Source organism: Erythrolamprus reginae, chromosome 1, assembly GCF_031021105.1.
Source record: "Erythrolamprus reginae isolate rEryReg1 chromosome 1, rEryReg1.hap1, whole genome shotgun sequence".
Classification (NCBI taxonomy): domain Eukaryota; kingdom Metazoa; phylum Chordata; class Lepidosauria; order Squamata; family Dipsadidae; genus Erythrolamprus; species Erythrolamprus reginae.
Window position 1 is genome coordinate 360,875,343 of NC_091950.1, and position 17,971 is coordinate 360,893,313.

The 17,971-nt window shown below is 43.7% G+C and overlaps 1 protein-coding gene across 4 annotated transcripts in view; it reads right to left on the bottom strand.

Annotated features, from left to right (window-relative positions):
* The window catches only part of MARK1 (microtubule affinity regulating kinase 1), an 80,787-nt gene that overhangs the window by 39,697 nt on the left and 23,119 nt on the right, over positions 1-17,971 (bottom strand). For all 4 annotated transcript variants that reach the window (XM_070734384.1, XM_070734386.1, XM_070734383.1 and 1 more), the window contains exons 2-4: positions 6,822-7,025; positions 5,654-5,707; positions 2,943-2,991 (exon numbers count right to left, since the gene is read on the bottom strand). In XM_070734384.1, coding sequence (XP_070590485.1) covers positions 2,943-2,991; positions 5,654-5,707; positions 6,822-7,025 — 307 coding nt within the window. The remainder of the gene's footprint in view (positions 1-2,942; positions 2,992-5,653; positions 5,708-6,821; positions 7,026-17,971) is intronic.

Sequence of the window (17,971 nt, forward strand, 5' to 3'; positions counted from 1 at the left end):
ACTGCTTAAGTAAGGCATCTTTAAACAATTTAGGCATAGGAATTACCTCGTTATCCTCCTGTTCCTCTGTGAAGTAAGGTAAATTCTCCTCCGGGGGATCAGTGGATGTGGAGGCCTGTTTCTCCTGGGCCGCCAATCCCGTAGAAATTCTAGCTTTGAGGAGGAGAGATTTGAACAATTGAGAAGGAAAAATAGTAATTGGAGAAGGAACCTTTATTTGGGATTCCTCATCATCTGAGAGGCCTTGAAAGGGATCCTCATCCTCCTCCATATCCTCATATTCGTCCTGAGAGGAATCTGAATCATCCTGAATAGGAGCTCTAACCGCTGGGGAAGAACCCAAGGGGCGGGAGGGACGAGGAGGTGGAGGAGGTAAGGGAAGCTCATTGATGGTAGAGAATTTAGCATCAATGGCCTTGGACAACACAGAAAAAATAGATTGGAATTCAGGAGGTAAACTAGAAATATCAGCAGGAATGGCAGAAGAATCCCTGAAGGCCTGGGAGGATCCTGGCTGGGGGGAATCTTCAATAATATCTGGTTCCTCTGGACTTATTCCCCATAGGTTAGGTTGGGGTCTGTCTAGGTTTGGCTCATCCAGAGATAACACAGGGACCCCAGAAGGAGGCAGACTAGAAGCCTCTGGGGGGTCTTGACTACTGAGTACTTGGGCCTGTACTTTCAAACGCTTTGCTGATTTGTCATGGATTCTTTGTAGGGCTAGGTCCCTTCTCTTCTCAGCCCTGGTGACCTTGGTCGAGGGGCGGGCCCCTGAAGAAGAGGAGGTCGAGGCCTGGGGGATACTGGTAATCTCATCGCCTGTAGGCCTGGCCTCTCTGGGACCTTTAGTTGTGCCTCTCTTGGGAAAAGTAGCCATAGTCTGACAATTAACAGAAGACCAGGCTGAGCCAAATAACTGAATAATTAGGGAGAAGATTTCAAGGACTTCCCAAGAGGAATGGATCCTGCTCCGAGGCCTCGGAGCTGCTGAGACTTGAGGGCAATCTGGGCAAACCCAGAGTTCGTGTCCCCAAATACAGCGTGGCCAGCCTCCCTAAACTTAAATTAAAGTAAACCAAGGCACTCTGGTTGGAGGCTTAGCCGGTGGAGAATTAAGCCTGAGCGTCCCAAAGCCCACTCCGGGATCCACGCGGTGGACTGAGGCCTACGCGGCTGGCAGGAGGCCAACACGAGAGGCCTAAATTTAAAAAGGGCGCGAAGGCCTTCGCGCCGAAAAATCGCTCCGTAATAGAATTCTTAAAGGGGAAGCGATCGACTAAGTCCAGGAGACTAGAAACAAGCGTCTCACTCCGCAGGAGGTATTTCTTAAGCCCTTTTACAATAATACAATAATGAATCAATGAATCAATACTTGCACCAAGACCTCCAGGCCAAAGGATTAAAGGAATCCACAAGCGGCAGCGGGGATCGTAAACGGCAAAACAGCCGGGGGGAAACGAAACCGCAACTTCTCCCAAGGAAAAAAGCCGAGCCACAAACGGCTGGCGCTATTAGTGCAAGTAAATAAATAAGGATAAAACAATTCTTACTACTTTTGAAGGAAAAGATCGAAGGGAAGGTGTTAGAATGTTGAACGAGCTATCACAATACAACCGCAGGATATGCGAACTGAGCGAATTCTGGGGAAGGGGCGGATCCGGCAAGCTTTTTTAACACTAGGCTCAGTTCCACCGGATTGGACATGAGCAACCCATGTGACTGCTGGACCCGCTCCTTCAGTACGGAGAAGTCCATATTCTCTATGCAACAATGTGTGTACCTTGTATAAAACAAGCTCTGTGGTCAATTCAGAAACAATAGCTTTTCTCTTGAACAATACTGTTCTACCCCTTATCAGCCACAAAAATTGTCATCATATAGTAGATCTTTAAAGATGGGAGAAACTAAACCAGAAAGGGAAAGTTACACACTTTCATTACGAAGTGGTACTGATTTTCACTAAAATAAATATTTAAAGTCTATTTTGCTAAAACTATTATCACATTTTCATAAATTAATAATAAATAATAGCATATAGTGCTTATAAAGATTCATAGTGCACTGCATGCATTATCTTCATGGTAATCCTTATAGCAATCCCAGAAAGTGAAATATAGGAATGTACTATCTTCGCCATATATTTATGGCTGGATGGGGAAGATTGAATCTAAGAAAATGGCTTCCTAGTGAATTCAAAGCAGCAACATTTGAACCAGGAATTCCTGATATACTGCTTACTGTATTATTTTAACTACTATGCTAATCAGCCAATATTACAATCCCGATTTGAATTACAGTACTGTAATCAGTTTCTTTTCAGTGCTAAGCAGAGAGAAACTTTCAAGGCCAAAAGGGGCAGAACATAGACTAGGGCCAAGGTTTTACACTTAATCTGTTTCTAAATTGGTATGTTGGATATTAAGACTGCCAATTACATTGGCAAGAAGACATTTTTGAAGGAAACCTGGGACAGACAAGCAAGCATTTGAATCAAATACCTATAACAACATTGCCTGTTTTTTTTTTAAAAAAAAATAGGGTTTCTTTCAAGAAAATAATCTAGACTTTACTATGTAATGATATAAAAGGTTGATAAAAGAATTCCAAAACTGGATTTTTAGACTATGATTCTGCCATGGCAAAACTGGAGAGCCAATTAGAAAATTCACTGCTCATACAGAAATCAATGAAACAATCTGCATCCTTCCTACTGTATTCTTGCAATTAAGTCGCTATTTCCAAGATAAAGTATTATGCTTGCTTGATTTAGCAACACATGAATTCTTTAAAAGCCAAAAGCAATATTTATTAGAAATCTAGAAATTGTATATAATGATGTTCACAAAACTTAAGTATTAACTATTTTTTCAAAGGTTTTCCAAAGTTCAAATATAATTTATGAAAAATAAATTGAATGTAGAAGAAAAATCTAAGATTCCTACCTATATTCGGATGATTTAGTATTTTCATTATTCGTACTTCTCGAAACAGCTGTTAAAAAACACCCATGAATAATTTTTATATAACTTTAATAAATTATACAATTAAAACAATATATATTTAGGAGTTTGGTTTAAAACTTAGTATACTACTGCAATAGCAAAGGATAAGATCTTAAATGAGATGTACTATTCTCAGTGCAATCAATTGGATTTACCTTTAATGATCTCTAACTTTTCACATTGATTTCAATGGACTCTTAGCTTTACTGCGAATATCCATTCAGGTCTGAGTTATAATTAATACAAATGTACATGACTTTCTAAAATTTCCTTCCACACACAGCTACTATCCAAGGTTTAACAGGGGACTGATCTTTTCAGTTTTTCAGATTGGTTATACCCACGATGGCGATCCTGTGCTACACACGTGCCAATAGGTGCTACACAGCGCCATATCAGAGGGCATATGAGGAATTCATTCATTAATTCATTCATTCAATTTTTATGCCACCCTTTTCCCTAGACTCAGGACAGCTTACAACATGTTAGCAATAGCACTTTTTAACAGAGCCAGCCTATTGCCCCCACAATCCAGATCCTCATTTTACCCTTCTTGGAAGGATGGAAGACTGAGTCAACCTTGAGCCGGTGATGAGATTTGAACTGCTGACCTACAGATCTACAGTCACCTTCAGTGGCCTGCAGTACAGTACAGTACCTACTGCACCACCCTGGCTCTATTGCCCTATGTCAGCTCCAGCATGCATGGGCAACTGATTTTCAGCCTTCTTTTTGGCCCCTTTTGCTCTCCCCAGGCTTCAGGGAAGCCTCCTGAAGCCGGGGGAAGGTAAAAAATGGCCTAACAGGCCAACCGGAAATTCATTCCTGACCTTCCAGTTGGCCCTTTGGCTGTTTTTTGCCGTCTCCAGGCTTCAGGAGTCCATTGTGAAGCTTGTGTGCATGCACGGGGGGCAGCAGCAATAACTGGGGGGTTATTATATATTATATTATATTTATTGGATTTGTATGCTGCCCCTCTCCGTAGACTCGGGGCGGCTAACAACAATGATAAAAACAGCATGTAATAATCCAATTAATAAAACAACTAAAAACCCTTATTATAAAACCAAACATACACACAAACATACCATGCATAACTTGTAATGGCCTAGGGGGAAGGAATATCTTAACTCCCCCATGCCTGGCAGCATAAGTGAGTGTTGAGTAGTTTACGAAAGACAGGGAGGGTGGGGGAAGTTCTAATCTCCGGGGGGAGTTAGTTCCAGAGGGCTGGGGCCGCCACAGAGAAGGCTCTTCCCCTGGGGGCCGCCAAACGACATTGTTTAGTCGACGGAACCCGGAGAAGGCCAACTCTGTTATGCGTAGGTGTTGGGGGTTGTGCGCATGCATGGGGGAGGGCATGGATGTGGGCACGTGCACACAGCCTAGCATGTGCTCACACACCCTTCTGGCACGCGAAGCAAAAAAGATTCAACATCACTGGGGTATACCATTCATATGGAAAACACAATAATAAAGAAATCAAGAGAAAAAGCTGAAGAAATATTTTTAGACCACACAAAATTATCTTTTCTTGCAGGAGCATTTCAATATAACAGTAAAGCAGCAGAATCACAAACCAACAAAGCAAGATAAATACTGTGCAAATATAAATTAACATGGAAACAGTTTGGAGTCAATGAACAATTGAGACCTTGAATTTTCAAGGGTTTTTTTTAAGTTAACTGATATTATCTCAACCAGTTCAAGGACCAGGTAAAGCATTTATTTATGCTAGTTTAATAAAAGGTTAATTTAGAAAAAAACAAGAGGATTTGTGAGATGACTAATAAAAAAAGTAAATTAACATGTAAATTTTATTGTATGATTGCTCTTCATATGATCACGACATGGCAGACAAAAATTGTCAAAACAAATATATCCAAATGGTTGCAGTGTACTATATAGCAGTGTTTTTCAACCAGTGTGCCGTGAGACATGGTCAGGTGTGCCACGAAGAAGGAAGCTCAGGTTCTGGTCTCGCAACTTTTTGCTGAGAGAGAGTGAGAGTGAGAGAGAGAGAGAGAGAGAAAGAGAGTGAGAGAGAAATCAAGAGAAAGAAAAGAGAGAAAGAGAGAGAAAGCAAGAGTGAGAGAGAAAGAAAGCAAGAGAGAAAGAGAAAGAAAGCAAGAGAGAGAGAGAGAGAGAGAAAAGGAGAGGAAGGGAGAGAAAGAGAGAGAAATGAGCAAAAAGGGGAGGAAAAAAGAGAAATGAGAAAATGATTGAGACAGAGAATGAGAGGAAAGAGAGAAACAAAAGAGAGAGAGAAGTGACTCTTGATTTAAAGCATATGATAAAAAGCACCCAAAGAATAAGAGAAAAAACCCAGCCCTCACCTGTTTTTGGAAGTGGTTCAAGAGTGTGTATACACACACACACACACACACACACACAAGGGTGGGGAGGAGACAGGGATGGAAAAATAGAGGAGAGTGTCTTAGGGTATCATTTTGGTTGGTGGTGTGCCCCAGGATTTTGTAAATGTAAAAAAGGTGCCGCGGCTCAAAAAAGGTTGAAAATCACTGCTATATAGCACCTCACTAGTCAGAAGCTATTCTCAGTGTTTTTCAGTTATCTTGTATGAGCAAAGAAAAGAAAAAGGGATTGGACTATTGAATCCAATATGGAATATATTATGACAGAAACGTTACCTTTTGTAGACTGGTAGGATTTAACTGGGTTTTGTCTATAATTTTGACAGCAACCTAAGGACAGAAAGGCAAAAAATAACATTTAAAAAAGTTAAACAATTAATCTTTTTACAGTATATAAAAATTGTTTATTTTAGGCAGAAACTGACACCACTCAGATATAATTCTTAATTATCAAGTGTATATTTTTTCAATAGTGAGCCACATACTACTAGAGCAGTGGTTCTCAAATTTCCTAATGCCGCGACCCCTTAATACAGTTCCACGTGTTGTGGTGACCCCCAACTATAAGTCTAGCACCAATTCTCCCAACAGAGCTTTAAGTTGATTGGCAGGAAGGTCAGAGGGACACCTCCACTGTAAACACATGATTGGTCGGATTGTAAAAATATGTTCTAAGGCACCAGAATAGAAGCTTTAGTTCCCAACACCACGGAAAATTTGTCTTTCCCATGGTCTTAGGCAACCCCTGTGAAATAGTCATTTGACCCCCCAAAGGGATCCTGACCCTCAGGTTGAGAACCACTGTACTAGAGAGAGATAACAGAAAGCACACCTTCAGAATGTACTTACAGGTAATTTTTTACTTACAACCACAAAAACTAATATTGTTAAGCAAGACAATTGTTAAGTGAGTTTTGCCCCATTTTATGATATTTCTTGCCACAGTTGTTAAATGAATCACAATTTTAAGTTGTAACACTAATTTAAGTGAATATGGGTTGCCCACTGACTGCTTGTCAGAAAGCAGCAAATGGTGGTCACATTTATATGGACAATTTTTTGTCTTGAATATTTTCTCCTGAGTGGGATTACTTCTAATTTAGAATTTAAAAATCTCATTAGGAAAAAGAGGAATTAGTAAGACAATAAGGGAATTCTTTCTCTTCCACCCACACTATTCTTTAAAAATTTCCACACACAGTTTTACAAAAATATAGTGACAGACCAAAATCTGCCCACAGAAATGCTGGCGTTATATGTCTTATGGTACTAACAAAGCTGCCACACCTCAGGAACAAAGTTCAAGTACATATACTGTGGACAGCCAAACCCCCCCCCCCCCAAATACCTTTATATGCAGGATTTTATTTTCAACAATGAAAATATTAAACACACATTTTGCATATAAAATAATACTTATCAAGCCTACCTTAAAGAAACTTACCTCTCTACCTGTAAGAACATGTCTAGCTAGCTTCACTTTAGCAAAATTTCCTTTTCCTATTGTTTTTAATAAGCGATAGTTCCCAATGTGAGGATGCTCTTCATTTACAGAGGTGATAGAGTTTCTGCAGCGTGGTATATTCTGGCGACTACTTGATTTTGTGGGTTGGATATGAGATTCAGAATATCCATCAGCAGAAGTGTGCTACAAGATTAAAAACAACACCAATCACTACTTTAAACTGTACAGGATTTATAATTTCTAAATTAGTTAAAGGAAAAGAAAAACTGGAAAATTGTGCGAGCAAATCAGTATAAAGGAGGTCAATTTTTAAAAATGTTTTATATAATCATTTATTTTGTACATGTTTTATTACTACTATTACATACATTACTACAATTAAGAAAAATAAATTACATTTTTAAAATAAGCAAATTCTATTCTATTCTTTCCTTTTCTTGAAATTGAATTGAAACATTTCCCCCAGGCTTATATAGTTTTATGTATGGTATGCTTGTGTTGTATGGTTTTATGTAATGGGCTTTTAGATATTTTTTCTTCTTTTAAATATTAGGTTTGTTTACTGCATACTGTTTATTATTGTTATGAGCCGCCCTGAGTCTTCGGAGAGGGGCGGCATACAAATCTAATATATTCGATTTGTATATATGCTCTTCATTTACAGAGGTGATTGAGTTTCTGCAATGTGGTAATATTAATAATAATATTAATATTAATATTTTTCTTTATTAAATTGAATTGAACTGATATCCAATTTTCAATTAAATACTCCTTGAATTACCCAAAACGTCACAAGATATTAAAGGAGAGAAGTCAGAGAACAATGTGGAAAAATATTACAATATTTTTGTATATGTATCTCTTTTAAATATGATCACACATTTAATAATTATTTATTTTAAATTACAAAGAAAATTATAAGCCATATTATAATATTTGCATAGCTTAGCAAACATAACAGAAAGGATTAATAACTGAAAAGCACATGCAGAATTTAGACTAAGTTAATTGCTATTACAATAGTCTACTGATTATTAAATATTTATGTTTATGTTTTAATGTAAATGTTTAATATAATGGAAAATAATGCATTTGTCTTCTCACTAAATGCTATATACTGTATCTAATTTATAGTGTGCATTTTTAAAGGTTAAGTTTATAAAAAAACTCATATCTGATGTAGATTCATTTTATCTTCAACCTACATTGAACAAAGCACAACTCTATATAGGACAATATAATGCACTATATACTGTACATGCTAAAAGCTATAGACTTTGTTTAGAAGTCGAGTTCAAATTTCGAGGATGAGACTATTACTGCCACTTTGAGTGTTGGGGAATCCAAGCATTTGGATTCTAGCACATAATTCCTCTATCCAGTTTTGATTGTAAAGAAAGAAATTTCCAATACCATAATTTTGCAGACTTTTTGTCCGTTAAATTTATTTTATTCACATTGCTAAAATACAAACTCCAAAAAAAGGAAAAAGAAAAAATACCAATACAAAGCAAAACTAAACAAGACATTAAAATTGTGCATAAAAACATATATACACATATATTGTCCTCTCTAATTGAATACTGATAAATATATTTCAAGAATAATAATCTCCTCCTCCCTCTCCCTTGTAAAACAGATCTACAGTTTAGGAACTTCTACAATTTTGTTTACCCAACCAATATAACTGACATCAATCTACTACGTATATAAACAAACATAGCTAAAGGTAAAGCCAACAACAAAGTTAAACTTCAAACCCTGCAGGTTTAATTTTACTTTCATTTTAGCACCTGGGCTTGCCAGCAACTTCAATTACTGGTAATCAGTTGAGGGGTGGGAGGCAGATACTCCAATGGCTTGTGCTAAGCAGGCTCTGATGTTTACTGCAAGAAGGTAAATTGAGACCAAAGAGTGGGGGTGGCTGGCTGGAGCTACCTTTGATGTATAAGACGCACCCAAGTTTTCACCCTCTAAAGCAGTGTCTCCCAACCTTGGCAACTTGAAGATATTTGGACTTCAACTCCCGAATGCTGGCTGGGGAATTCTGGGAGTTGAAGTCCAAATATCTTCAAGTTGCCAAGGTTGGGAAACACTGCTCTAAAGGTGTGCCTTATATTCCAAAAAGTATGGTACCTCTTATTCATCTTAAATTCCAAATCACAATCTTCCATATGCCATGACTGTTGCCAAGATATTGACCTTACTCATCCATCATATTTTTGATTTTCTAATTATCTTATTTTAATAAAATAGCAAAGATATAAATAAGGGCTTCAACCTTTTAGTACATTTTGGCCTGCATGCCATAAGCACCAACAATGCACAGTTTATCAAAAGAATTTACACTATTCTATGAAAGCAGGTAATTCTAATAGAGAGTCCAAAAAACCCCGTTGCCCAAACCCATCAAGAAATAAATGCAGCATACTGACATACACTATTCTGCTTGTCAGCTACCAATTATTTTCTCTATGGGGTTTGAGAGGCATATTTGTTTCTGAGTATAAAACTTTCCTTCCAATTACGCTACGCTCTGCATTTGTTTTTTGTTTTATTCTGGTAATTAGTATGTTGCCTTCAGAGAACAGTTTTGAAAACATGTCGTAAAAAGCCTGATAAACAAACAAACTTCCCAACTAAGGAATTTTAGTCAACATACACAAATACACTTATCTTTAAAGACATGTTTCTTCCCACTCTTATTCAGTAACGCCAGCCTTTCCTGGGGACTTCTTGCCATACATTCTTCATGTGGAGGCTGTGCACAAATACTTTTCAATGCAGAAAATAATAATGACTACACTACACTTGAAGAGCAAATCAGCCTATCTGCATGAAGCTTCTACACACACTCTCATCAATGGTGTCACAGAAACATTTCACACACAAGCTGCAACAACAGACTCAAACCCAACCCTGATAAGACAGAGTGGCTGTGGGCTTTGCCTCCCAAGGACAATTCCATCTGTCCATCCATTACCCTGGGGGAGGGGGGAATTACTAACCCCCTCAGAGAGGGTCCGCAACTTGGGCGTCCTCCTCGATCCACAGCTCACATTAGAGAAACATCTTTCAGCTGTGGTGAGCGGGGTGTTTGCCCAGGTTCGCCTGGTGCACCAGTTGCGGCCCTATTTGGATGGGGAGCTCACAATCACTCATGCCCTCATCACCTCGAGACTCGACCAATGTACCCTCTAATTTTTTTTCGATGTGGGCGGAAAAGTGTAGTGTCTGAGCGACAGTCCCTTTGGGACTGGGCGGCATAGAAGAATAAATAAATAAATAAATAAATAAATAAATAAGAAAAAAATTCCTTCTTTTTTATTAAAAGAAATTAATAATTAAAAAAAACCAAAATCCATTACTATTAAAACTAAATCAACCAGCAAAACCAAAAACATAACTATTAATAAAAACAGGTGAGGGCTGGGTTTTTTTCCTGTTATTATTTAAGTGCTTTTACCATATGCTTTAAATCAAGAGTCACTTCTCTCTCTGTTTTTCTCTCTTTCCTGTCATTCTCCGCCTCAATCATTTTCTCATTTCTCTTTTTTTCTCCCCTTTTTTCTATAATTTCGCTCTATCTCTTCCTTCCACTCATCTCTCTCTTGCTTTCTCTCTCTCTCTTTCCCTCTCTCCCCCCCTCTTTCTCTCTCTTTTTCTCACTTTCCCTCTCGTTTTCTCTCACACTCACTCTTTCTGTCTTGTTTTCTTTCTCACGCTCTTTCTCTCTCTTGTTCTCTCTCTCTCCCCCCTTTCTCTCTCTCTCTTTCTCACTTTCTATCTTGCTGTCTGTTGCTCTCACTGTCTCTCGTTCTCTCTCCGTTCTTCTCAGTGGAGGCCGGCGAAGGTGATATTCAATGTCGGGGGGGCGCAGGCGTTTGCGCGTGCTCCAAATCCCCCTGCTAGCCCCCCGGAACATTCAAAATAAGAAAAGCCTTCGCCGGCAAAGGCTTTTCTTATTTTGAATATTCCGAGCGGGCTAGCAGGGAGATAGGGAGCGCGCGCAACCGCTCGCGCGCCCCCGACATTGAATATCACCTTCGCCGGCCTCCGCTGAGAGAATGCCTGCTCCGCCTCTCCTGCAATCCCCTTGCTGAGAGCCCGGGACGAAAGTGCTCTCGGCAAAGGTGAGACGGGCAGGGTGTGTGTTCCGGGTGCGGGAGGAGCCGCGCCGAAAGGCAGGAGGCGGCGGAGGAGCAGAGGGGGCGGGCAGGGGGCAGCGCCGAAAGGCCGAGGGGCCGGAGGAACTGTGGGGAGGCAGGGACGGCCGCGGCTCCCTTCCCTTCTGCTGACGGCGCCTCCCCGCGGCTGGCATGGGGATGGGGAGCACGCGGCTGTGAAAAAGGCCGCGCGGGGGTGTATTTTGGGCCGCGCGTGCGCGCACGTGCGCAGCTTTTGGGGAACGGTGGACTCGACTACTGTAACACTCTCTACATGGGGCTACTTTGAAAAGTGTTCGGAAACTTCAGATCATGCAGAATGCAGCTGCGAGAACAACCATGGGCTTCCCTAAATATGCCCATGTTACACCAACACTCCGCAGTCTGCATTGGTTGCCGATCAGTTTCCGGTCACAATTCAAAGTGTTGGTTATGACCTATAAAGCCCTTCATGGCACCGGGCCAGATTATCTCCGGGACCACCTTTTGCCGCACGAATCCCAGCGACCAGTTAGGTCCAACAGAGTGGGCCTTCTCCGGGTCCCGTCAACTAAACAGTGTCATTTGGCAGGACCCAGGGGAAGAGCCTTCTCTGTGGCGGCCCCGGCCCTCTGGAACCAACTCCCTCAAGAGATTAGAATAGCCCCCACCCTTCTTGCCTTTTGTAAGCTTAAAACCCACCTCTGTCGTCAGGCATGGGGGAACTGAGATATTCTTTCCCCCTAGGCTTCTACAATTTATGTATGGTATGTTTGTATGTATGATTGGTTTTAAAATAAGGGTTTTTAGCTTTTTTAGTATTGGATTGTCGCATGTTGTTTTTACCACTGTTGTTAGCCGCCCCGAGTCTACGGAGAGGGGCGGCATACAAATCCAATAAATAAATAAAATAGGCGTTGATTGCTTACCTGAACGCCTCTTCTCGTACGGTGAGCGGGTACAGCAGTCACATGGGTTGCTCATGTCCAATCCGGTGGAACTGAGCCTAGTGTTAAAAAAGCTTGCCGGATCCGCCCCTTCCCCAGAATTCGCGAATCCATAGACTAGGCTCAGCTGTGAAGCTCTGTAGTGTTCAACTCTCATTGTTAGAGAAAGAAGATATAGAAAGGTAAAGAAGACACATACAAGGGCGGGAAGTGACTGCTGTACCCGCTCACCGTACGAGAAGAGGCGTTCAGGTAAGCAATCAACGCCTATTCTCCGTACTGAAGGAGCGGGTCCAGCAGTCACATGGGACATACCCAATAGATGGTCCCTAGGGTGGGAGTAGATTGCTATCGTGTGAGATAACGGATTGGAGTACCCTTCTGCCGAAGGCAGCGTCCGCTGAAGCGTAAGAATCAATCTTGTAGTGCCTGATGAAGGAATTTGGCGAGGCCCAAGTGGCTGCTTTGCAGACCTCCTCCAACGGGGCTTGAGTCGCCCAAGCGGCCGAGGTGGCTGCGCTCATGGTGGAATGCGCTGTGATGTTCCTTGGAACTGAGAGGGAGGCCGACTCATAGGCCTTAGATATAGTCCCTCTGATCCAACGGCCTATTACTGTTGAAGACACTTTGGCCCCCATGACTCTGGGGTGATAGGCTATAAAAAGTGCTTCTGACCTCCGAAAGGGTCCTGTGCGTTGGATATAGATTCTCAGCGCTCTGATGAGATCCAGGGTGTGCCATCTAATTGCCAAGGGATGGTCTCGTTGGAGGCAGAAGGAAGGTAGGACAATATCCTGAGATCTGTGGAACATGGAACTGACCTTGGGTAAGAAGGTGGGGTCCAGTCGCAAGACTACCTTGTCCTGATGGAATTGACAAAGGTCCTGCCTGATTGAGAGGGCAGCCAGCTCCGAAATGCGTCGGGCAGAGGTAATAGCCACCAGGAATGCTACCTTAAAGGATAGGTACCTGAGGGACGCCGATTTTAGGGGTTCATATGGTGCCTGCGTGAGGGAATGGAGAACCCGTGGCAAATCCCAGGATGGATACCTGTGGACCTTGGAAGGTCTGAGGTTGGCTATGCCCTTGAGGAATTCCTGAACTTCAGGGAAGGATCGGAGAGGCTGTCTGCGGGGACCCCCTAGGACAGATGAAATGGCTGCCAGATGACGCCGGAGGGTGCTGGTGGAAAGACCTTTATGGAAGCCTTGCATAAGGAAGGAAATAATTCTGTGTATGGGGATGCACAGAGGGGAGAGACCTTCCTGTAGACACCACTGGTGAAACTTGGACCACGTGTGGTCGTAGATTCGATTGGTCGAACCCCTTCTGGCCTTTAAAATGACCTCCACTGAATCGGGGTCATGACCACGCAGTTCTAAGTCTCTCCTGATAACAGCCAGGCGGTGAGGTGGAACCACTCCGGGTCTGGATGGAATGAGGCCCCCTGCCGCAGCATATCCCCCGAAACGGGGAGTCGCCAAGGGTCCTGGACGGACAGCTGTTGGAGATCCGCAAACCAGGGCCGGCGGGGCCAATGAGGGGCGATTAAGATTACTCGGGCCCTCTCGGTGAGGACCTTGTGAATCACGTCCGGGAGAATTGGAATTGGAGGAAATGCGTAGAGTAGGCCTGGGGGCCATGGACTCCGGAGGGCATTGATTGCTTCCGCTCCCGGGGATGGAAATCTGGAAAAGAAGCGAGGGAGTTGGGCGTTCGCATTGGTCGCGAAGAGATCCAGGACTGGTAGGCCGAATCTGAGGCTGATTTGATGGAACAGGTCCTGATGGAGGTTCCACTCTCCTGGGTCTATCGTTGCTCGAGATAGCCAGTCCGCCTGGACGTTGAGGCTCCCCGAGATGTGGTCGGCTAGGAGCGACCGAAGATGTTTTTCCGCCCAAAGGCCTAACTTGAGGGCCTCCCTCATGAGAGCCTTGGATCTCGTGCCCCCCTGTCTGCAGATATGGCTTTTTGTGGCAATGTTGTCGGTGAGAATGAGAACATGCCGGTTGGGAATGCGAGAAGAGAAATGCTTCAGAGCCAGGGAAACGGCTCTTAACTCTAGCCAATTGATTGGCCTGGAAGCTTCCTCCGGGGACCACGTGCCCTGGGCTATCATCCCCTGGGCGTGGGCGCCCCATCCCGATAGACTGGCATCTGTGGTGATGACAAATTGATCCGGGCACCTGAACGGGGATCCTTTGTCCATGGCCGGAGACTTCCACCACTTGAAGGATCTGCGAACACTTGGCGGGATGACAATGCGCCGATTTGAGTTGCTGTGCCCCGATCTCTGAAAGGGTAATAGGAGCCACTGGAGTTCCCTAGCATGAAGGCGAGCCCAGGGAATAATGCCTATGCATGACACCATCTTCCCCAAAAGGGAAGACAGAGTTACTATGGATACTGAAGAATTAGATAAAATGTTAGAAATTAACTCCCCTATACTGAGTTTTCTCTCGGGAGAGAGAAAAACCTGGGAGGATTCTGAATCGATAATGGAACCCAGGTGAGAAATGGATGTGGAAGGTTGGAGGTGGCTTTTTTCAAAGTTGATGGAAAAGCCATGGTCCTGAAGGACTGACATGGTGATAGAAAGGTCTGTTTTCACTTTCTCTAGGGAGTTCCCATAAATCAAAATATCATCAAGATAACATAAAATGTGAATGGGAGACGCCCGGATATAGGCCGCCAGGGACCCCAAGAGCTTTGTAAAGACCCGAGGGGCCGAGGAAAGGCCAAATGGCATCGCCCTATACTGGAAGTGCCTGCCTTGAAAGGAAAAACGTAAAAATTTTCTGTGGCATTTGGCTATAGGAATGTGGAGGTAGGCCTCAGTGAGGTCTAAGGAGACCATGAAATCTCCCGTGTGAATGGCGGCCAGAATAGAAGATAAGGAGTGCATCTTAAACTTCCTATATTTGATGAATAGGTTTAGTTTCTTTAAATCCAAAATAGCTCTCCAACCTCCGGATGACTTTGGAACCATAAATAGGATGGAGTAAAAACCTTGGCCCTTCTGACCGGAAGGAACCGGTTGAATGGCTCTGATGGACAATAGATGAGAAATGGCCTCCTCCATACGGTTACAATCTGAGGAGGACCTGGGAGAAGGGCAGGAAATAAAACGTTTAGGGGGAGGAGAAATAAATTCTAAAAGAAGGCCTGTTTGAACAGTGTCAATGACCCAGGGGTCCTTGGAGGTGAGACGCCAATTAGAGGCGAAATGGGCTAGGCGACCCCCTATGGGAATAGAGGAGAGATTACCATCTAGGTTTTTTTTGAAGCCCTGTTAGAGGAAGCTCCCCTTTGGAAGCGAAAACCTCTACCCCTGGAGTTCCTACCTTGGGAACGAAAGCGGGGGGAATACTGACCTGGAGATCTCTGATAGGAAGCCGTTTGATCTTGCTGGCGCCCTGGGCGACGAAAGGACTGCGTTTTGGTAGCCTTTTTTGTGGTTGGACCCAAAACCTTCTTCTTGTCCGTGGTTTCCGTGAGGAGTGGATCCAGAAGATCACCGAAGAGAAGGTCGCGCTTTAAGGGTCCCTGGGATAACTGCCACTTCTGGCGTACTCCCGCTTGCCAAGGGCGAATCCATAGGAGTCTTCTTGCCGTTGTAGAAGCTGCAATAGACTTAGCAGAAAATCTAGTAGATTGCAAGGTGGCATCAGCCACGTACTGGGCAGCTGCAAAGACCTTGTTGAAGTCTTGTTGACCTCTCAAGTCATCGGGAGGAATATGCTGTTGAAGTTGGCGAAGCCACAGCAGCATGGCTCTGGAGAAAAAGGAGGCCGCTGCAGAACTTTTAATGGCCCAGGAATCTGCGGTGAATCCTCTTTTGAGCATTTGTTCAATGCGCTTGTCCTCTGGGCGGAGGACTTCCTCCGCCTCGCCTGGCACAGCCGCTGCCGAGTGAAGGATCTTGACAGGTTCATCCGGCTTGGGAAAGGATAGAAGCTCTTCATAGGAAGAGGAAAGTTTGTACAACTTTCTGTCCTTGGTGGAGGGATTAAGGCCAGAGGCTGGGAAATCCCACTGTTTGAGTAAAGCATCTTTAAACAATTTTGGCATAGGAATTACCTCGTTATCCTCCTGTTCCTCTGTGAAGTAAGGTAAATTCTCCTCCGGGGGATCAGTGGAAGTGGAGGCTTGTTTCTCCTGGGCCGCTAATCCCGTAGAAATTCTAGCTTTGAGGAGGAGAGATTTGAATAATTGAGAAGGAAAAATGGTAATTGGAGAAGGAACCTTTATTTGGGATTCCTCATCATCTGATAGGCCCTGAAAAGGATCCTCATCATCCTCCATATCCTCATATTCGTCCTGAGAGGAATCTGAATCATCCTGAATAGGAGCTCTAACCGCTGGGGAAGAACCCAAGGGGCGGGAGGGACGAGAAGGAGGAGGAGGTAAGGGAAGCTCATTGATGGTGGAGAGTTTGGCATCAATGGCCTTGGACAACACAGCAAAAATAGATTGGAACTCAGGAGGTAAACTGGAAATATCAGCAGGGATGGCAGAAGAATCCCTAAAGGCCTGGGAGGATCCTGGCTGGGGGGAATCTTCCATAATATCTGGTTCCTCTGGACCTATGCCCCATAGGTTAGGTTGGGGTCTGTCTAGGTTAGGCTCATCCAGAGATAACACAGGGACCCCAGAAGGAGGTAGACTAGCAGCCTCTGGGGGGTCTTGACTACTGATTACTTGGGCCTGCACTTTCAAACGTTTAGCTGATTTGTCATGGATTCTTTGTAGGGCTAGGTCCCTTCTCTTCTCGGCCCTGGTGACCTTGGTCGAGGGGCGGGCCCCTGGAGAAGAGGAGGAAGAGGCCTGGGGGATACTAGTAATCTCATCGCCTGTAGGCCTGGCCTCTCTGGGACCTTTAGTTGTGCCTCTCTTGGGAAAGGTAGCCATAGTCTGACAATTAACAGAAGACAAGGCTGAGCCAATAACTGAATAAATAAGGAGAAGAGTTTCAAGGACTTCCCAAGAGGAATGGATCCTGCTTCGAGGCCTCGAAGCTGCTGAGACTTGAGGACAATCTGGGCAAACCCAGAGTTCGTGTCCCCAGATCCAGCGGGGCCAGCCTCCCTAAACTTATTAATTAAGTAAACCAAGGCACTCTGGTTGGAGGCTTAGCCGGTGGAGAATTTAGCCTGGGACCCCCAAGGCCCGCTCCGGGATCCACGCGGTGGACTGAGGCCTACGCGGCTGGCAGGAGGCCAACACGAGAGGCCTAGGTTTAAAAAGGGCGCGAAGGCCTTCGCGCCGAAAAATCGCTCCGTAAAATTCTCTTAAAGGGGAAGCGATCGACTAAGTCCAGGAGACTATAGAGGCGTCTCACTCCGCAGGAGGTATTCTTAAGCCCTTTAATATTTATATATACAGTAAAGAATCAATAAATCAATAGATTAATACTTGCACCAGAACCTCCAGGCCAAAGGATTAAAAGAATCCACAAGCGGCCGCGGGGATCGTACACGGCAAAACCGCCGGGGGAAAACGAAACCGCAACTTCTCCAAAGGAAAAAAGCCGAGCCGCAAACGGCTGGCGCTATTAGTGCAAGTAAATAATAATGATAAAACAATTCTTACTACTTTTGAAGAAAAAGATCGAAGGGAAGGTGTTAAAATGTTGAACGAGCTATCACAATACAACCGCAGGATATGCGAACTGAGCGAATTCTGGGGAAGGGGCGGATCCGGCAAGCTTTTTTAACACTAGGCTCAGTTCCACCGGATTGGACATGAGCAACCCATGTGACTGCTGGACCCGCTCCTTCAGTACGGAGAATAAATCTAGAAACGGTGAAATAAATCTTAGGGAAGCCGATAAATCCCTAATCTAAAACCATTCACTTGCGAATGCTGACCATAAACAAATGTTATTACAATAATTTGAGGACCAGTTGGTCTTAGTGTCTAACACACCAGACTAGAAACCGAGAGACTGTGAGTTCTATTCCTGCCGTAGGCATAAAAGCCAGTTGGATAACTTTAGGGCAGTCACTGAGTCTCAGCCCAATGATGTTAGGCTCAG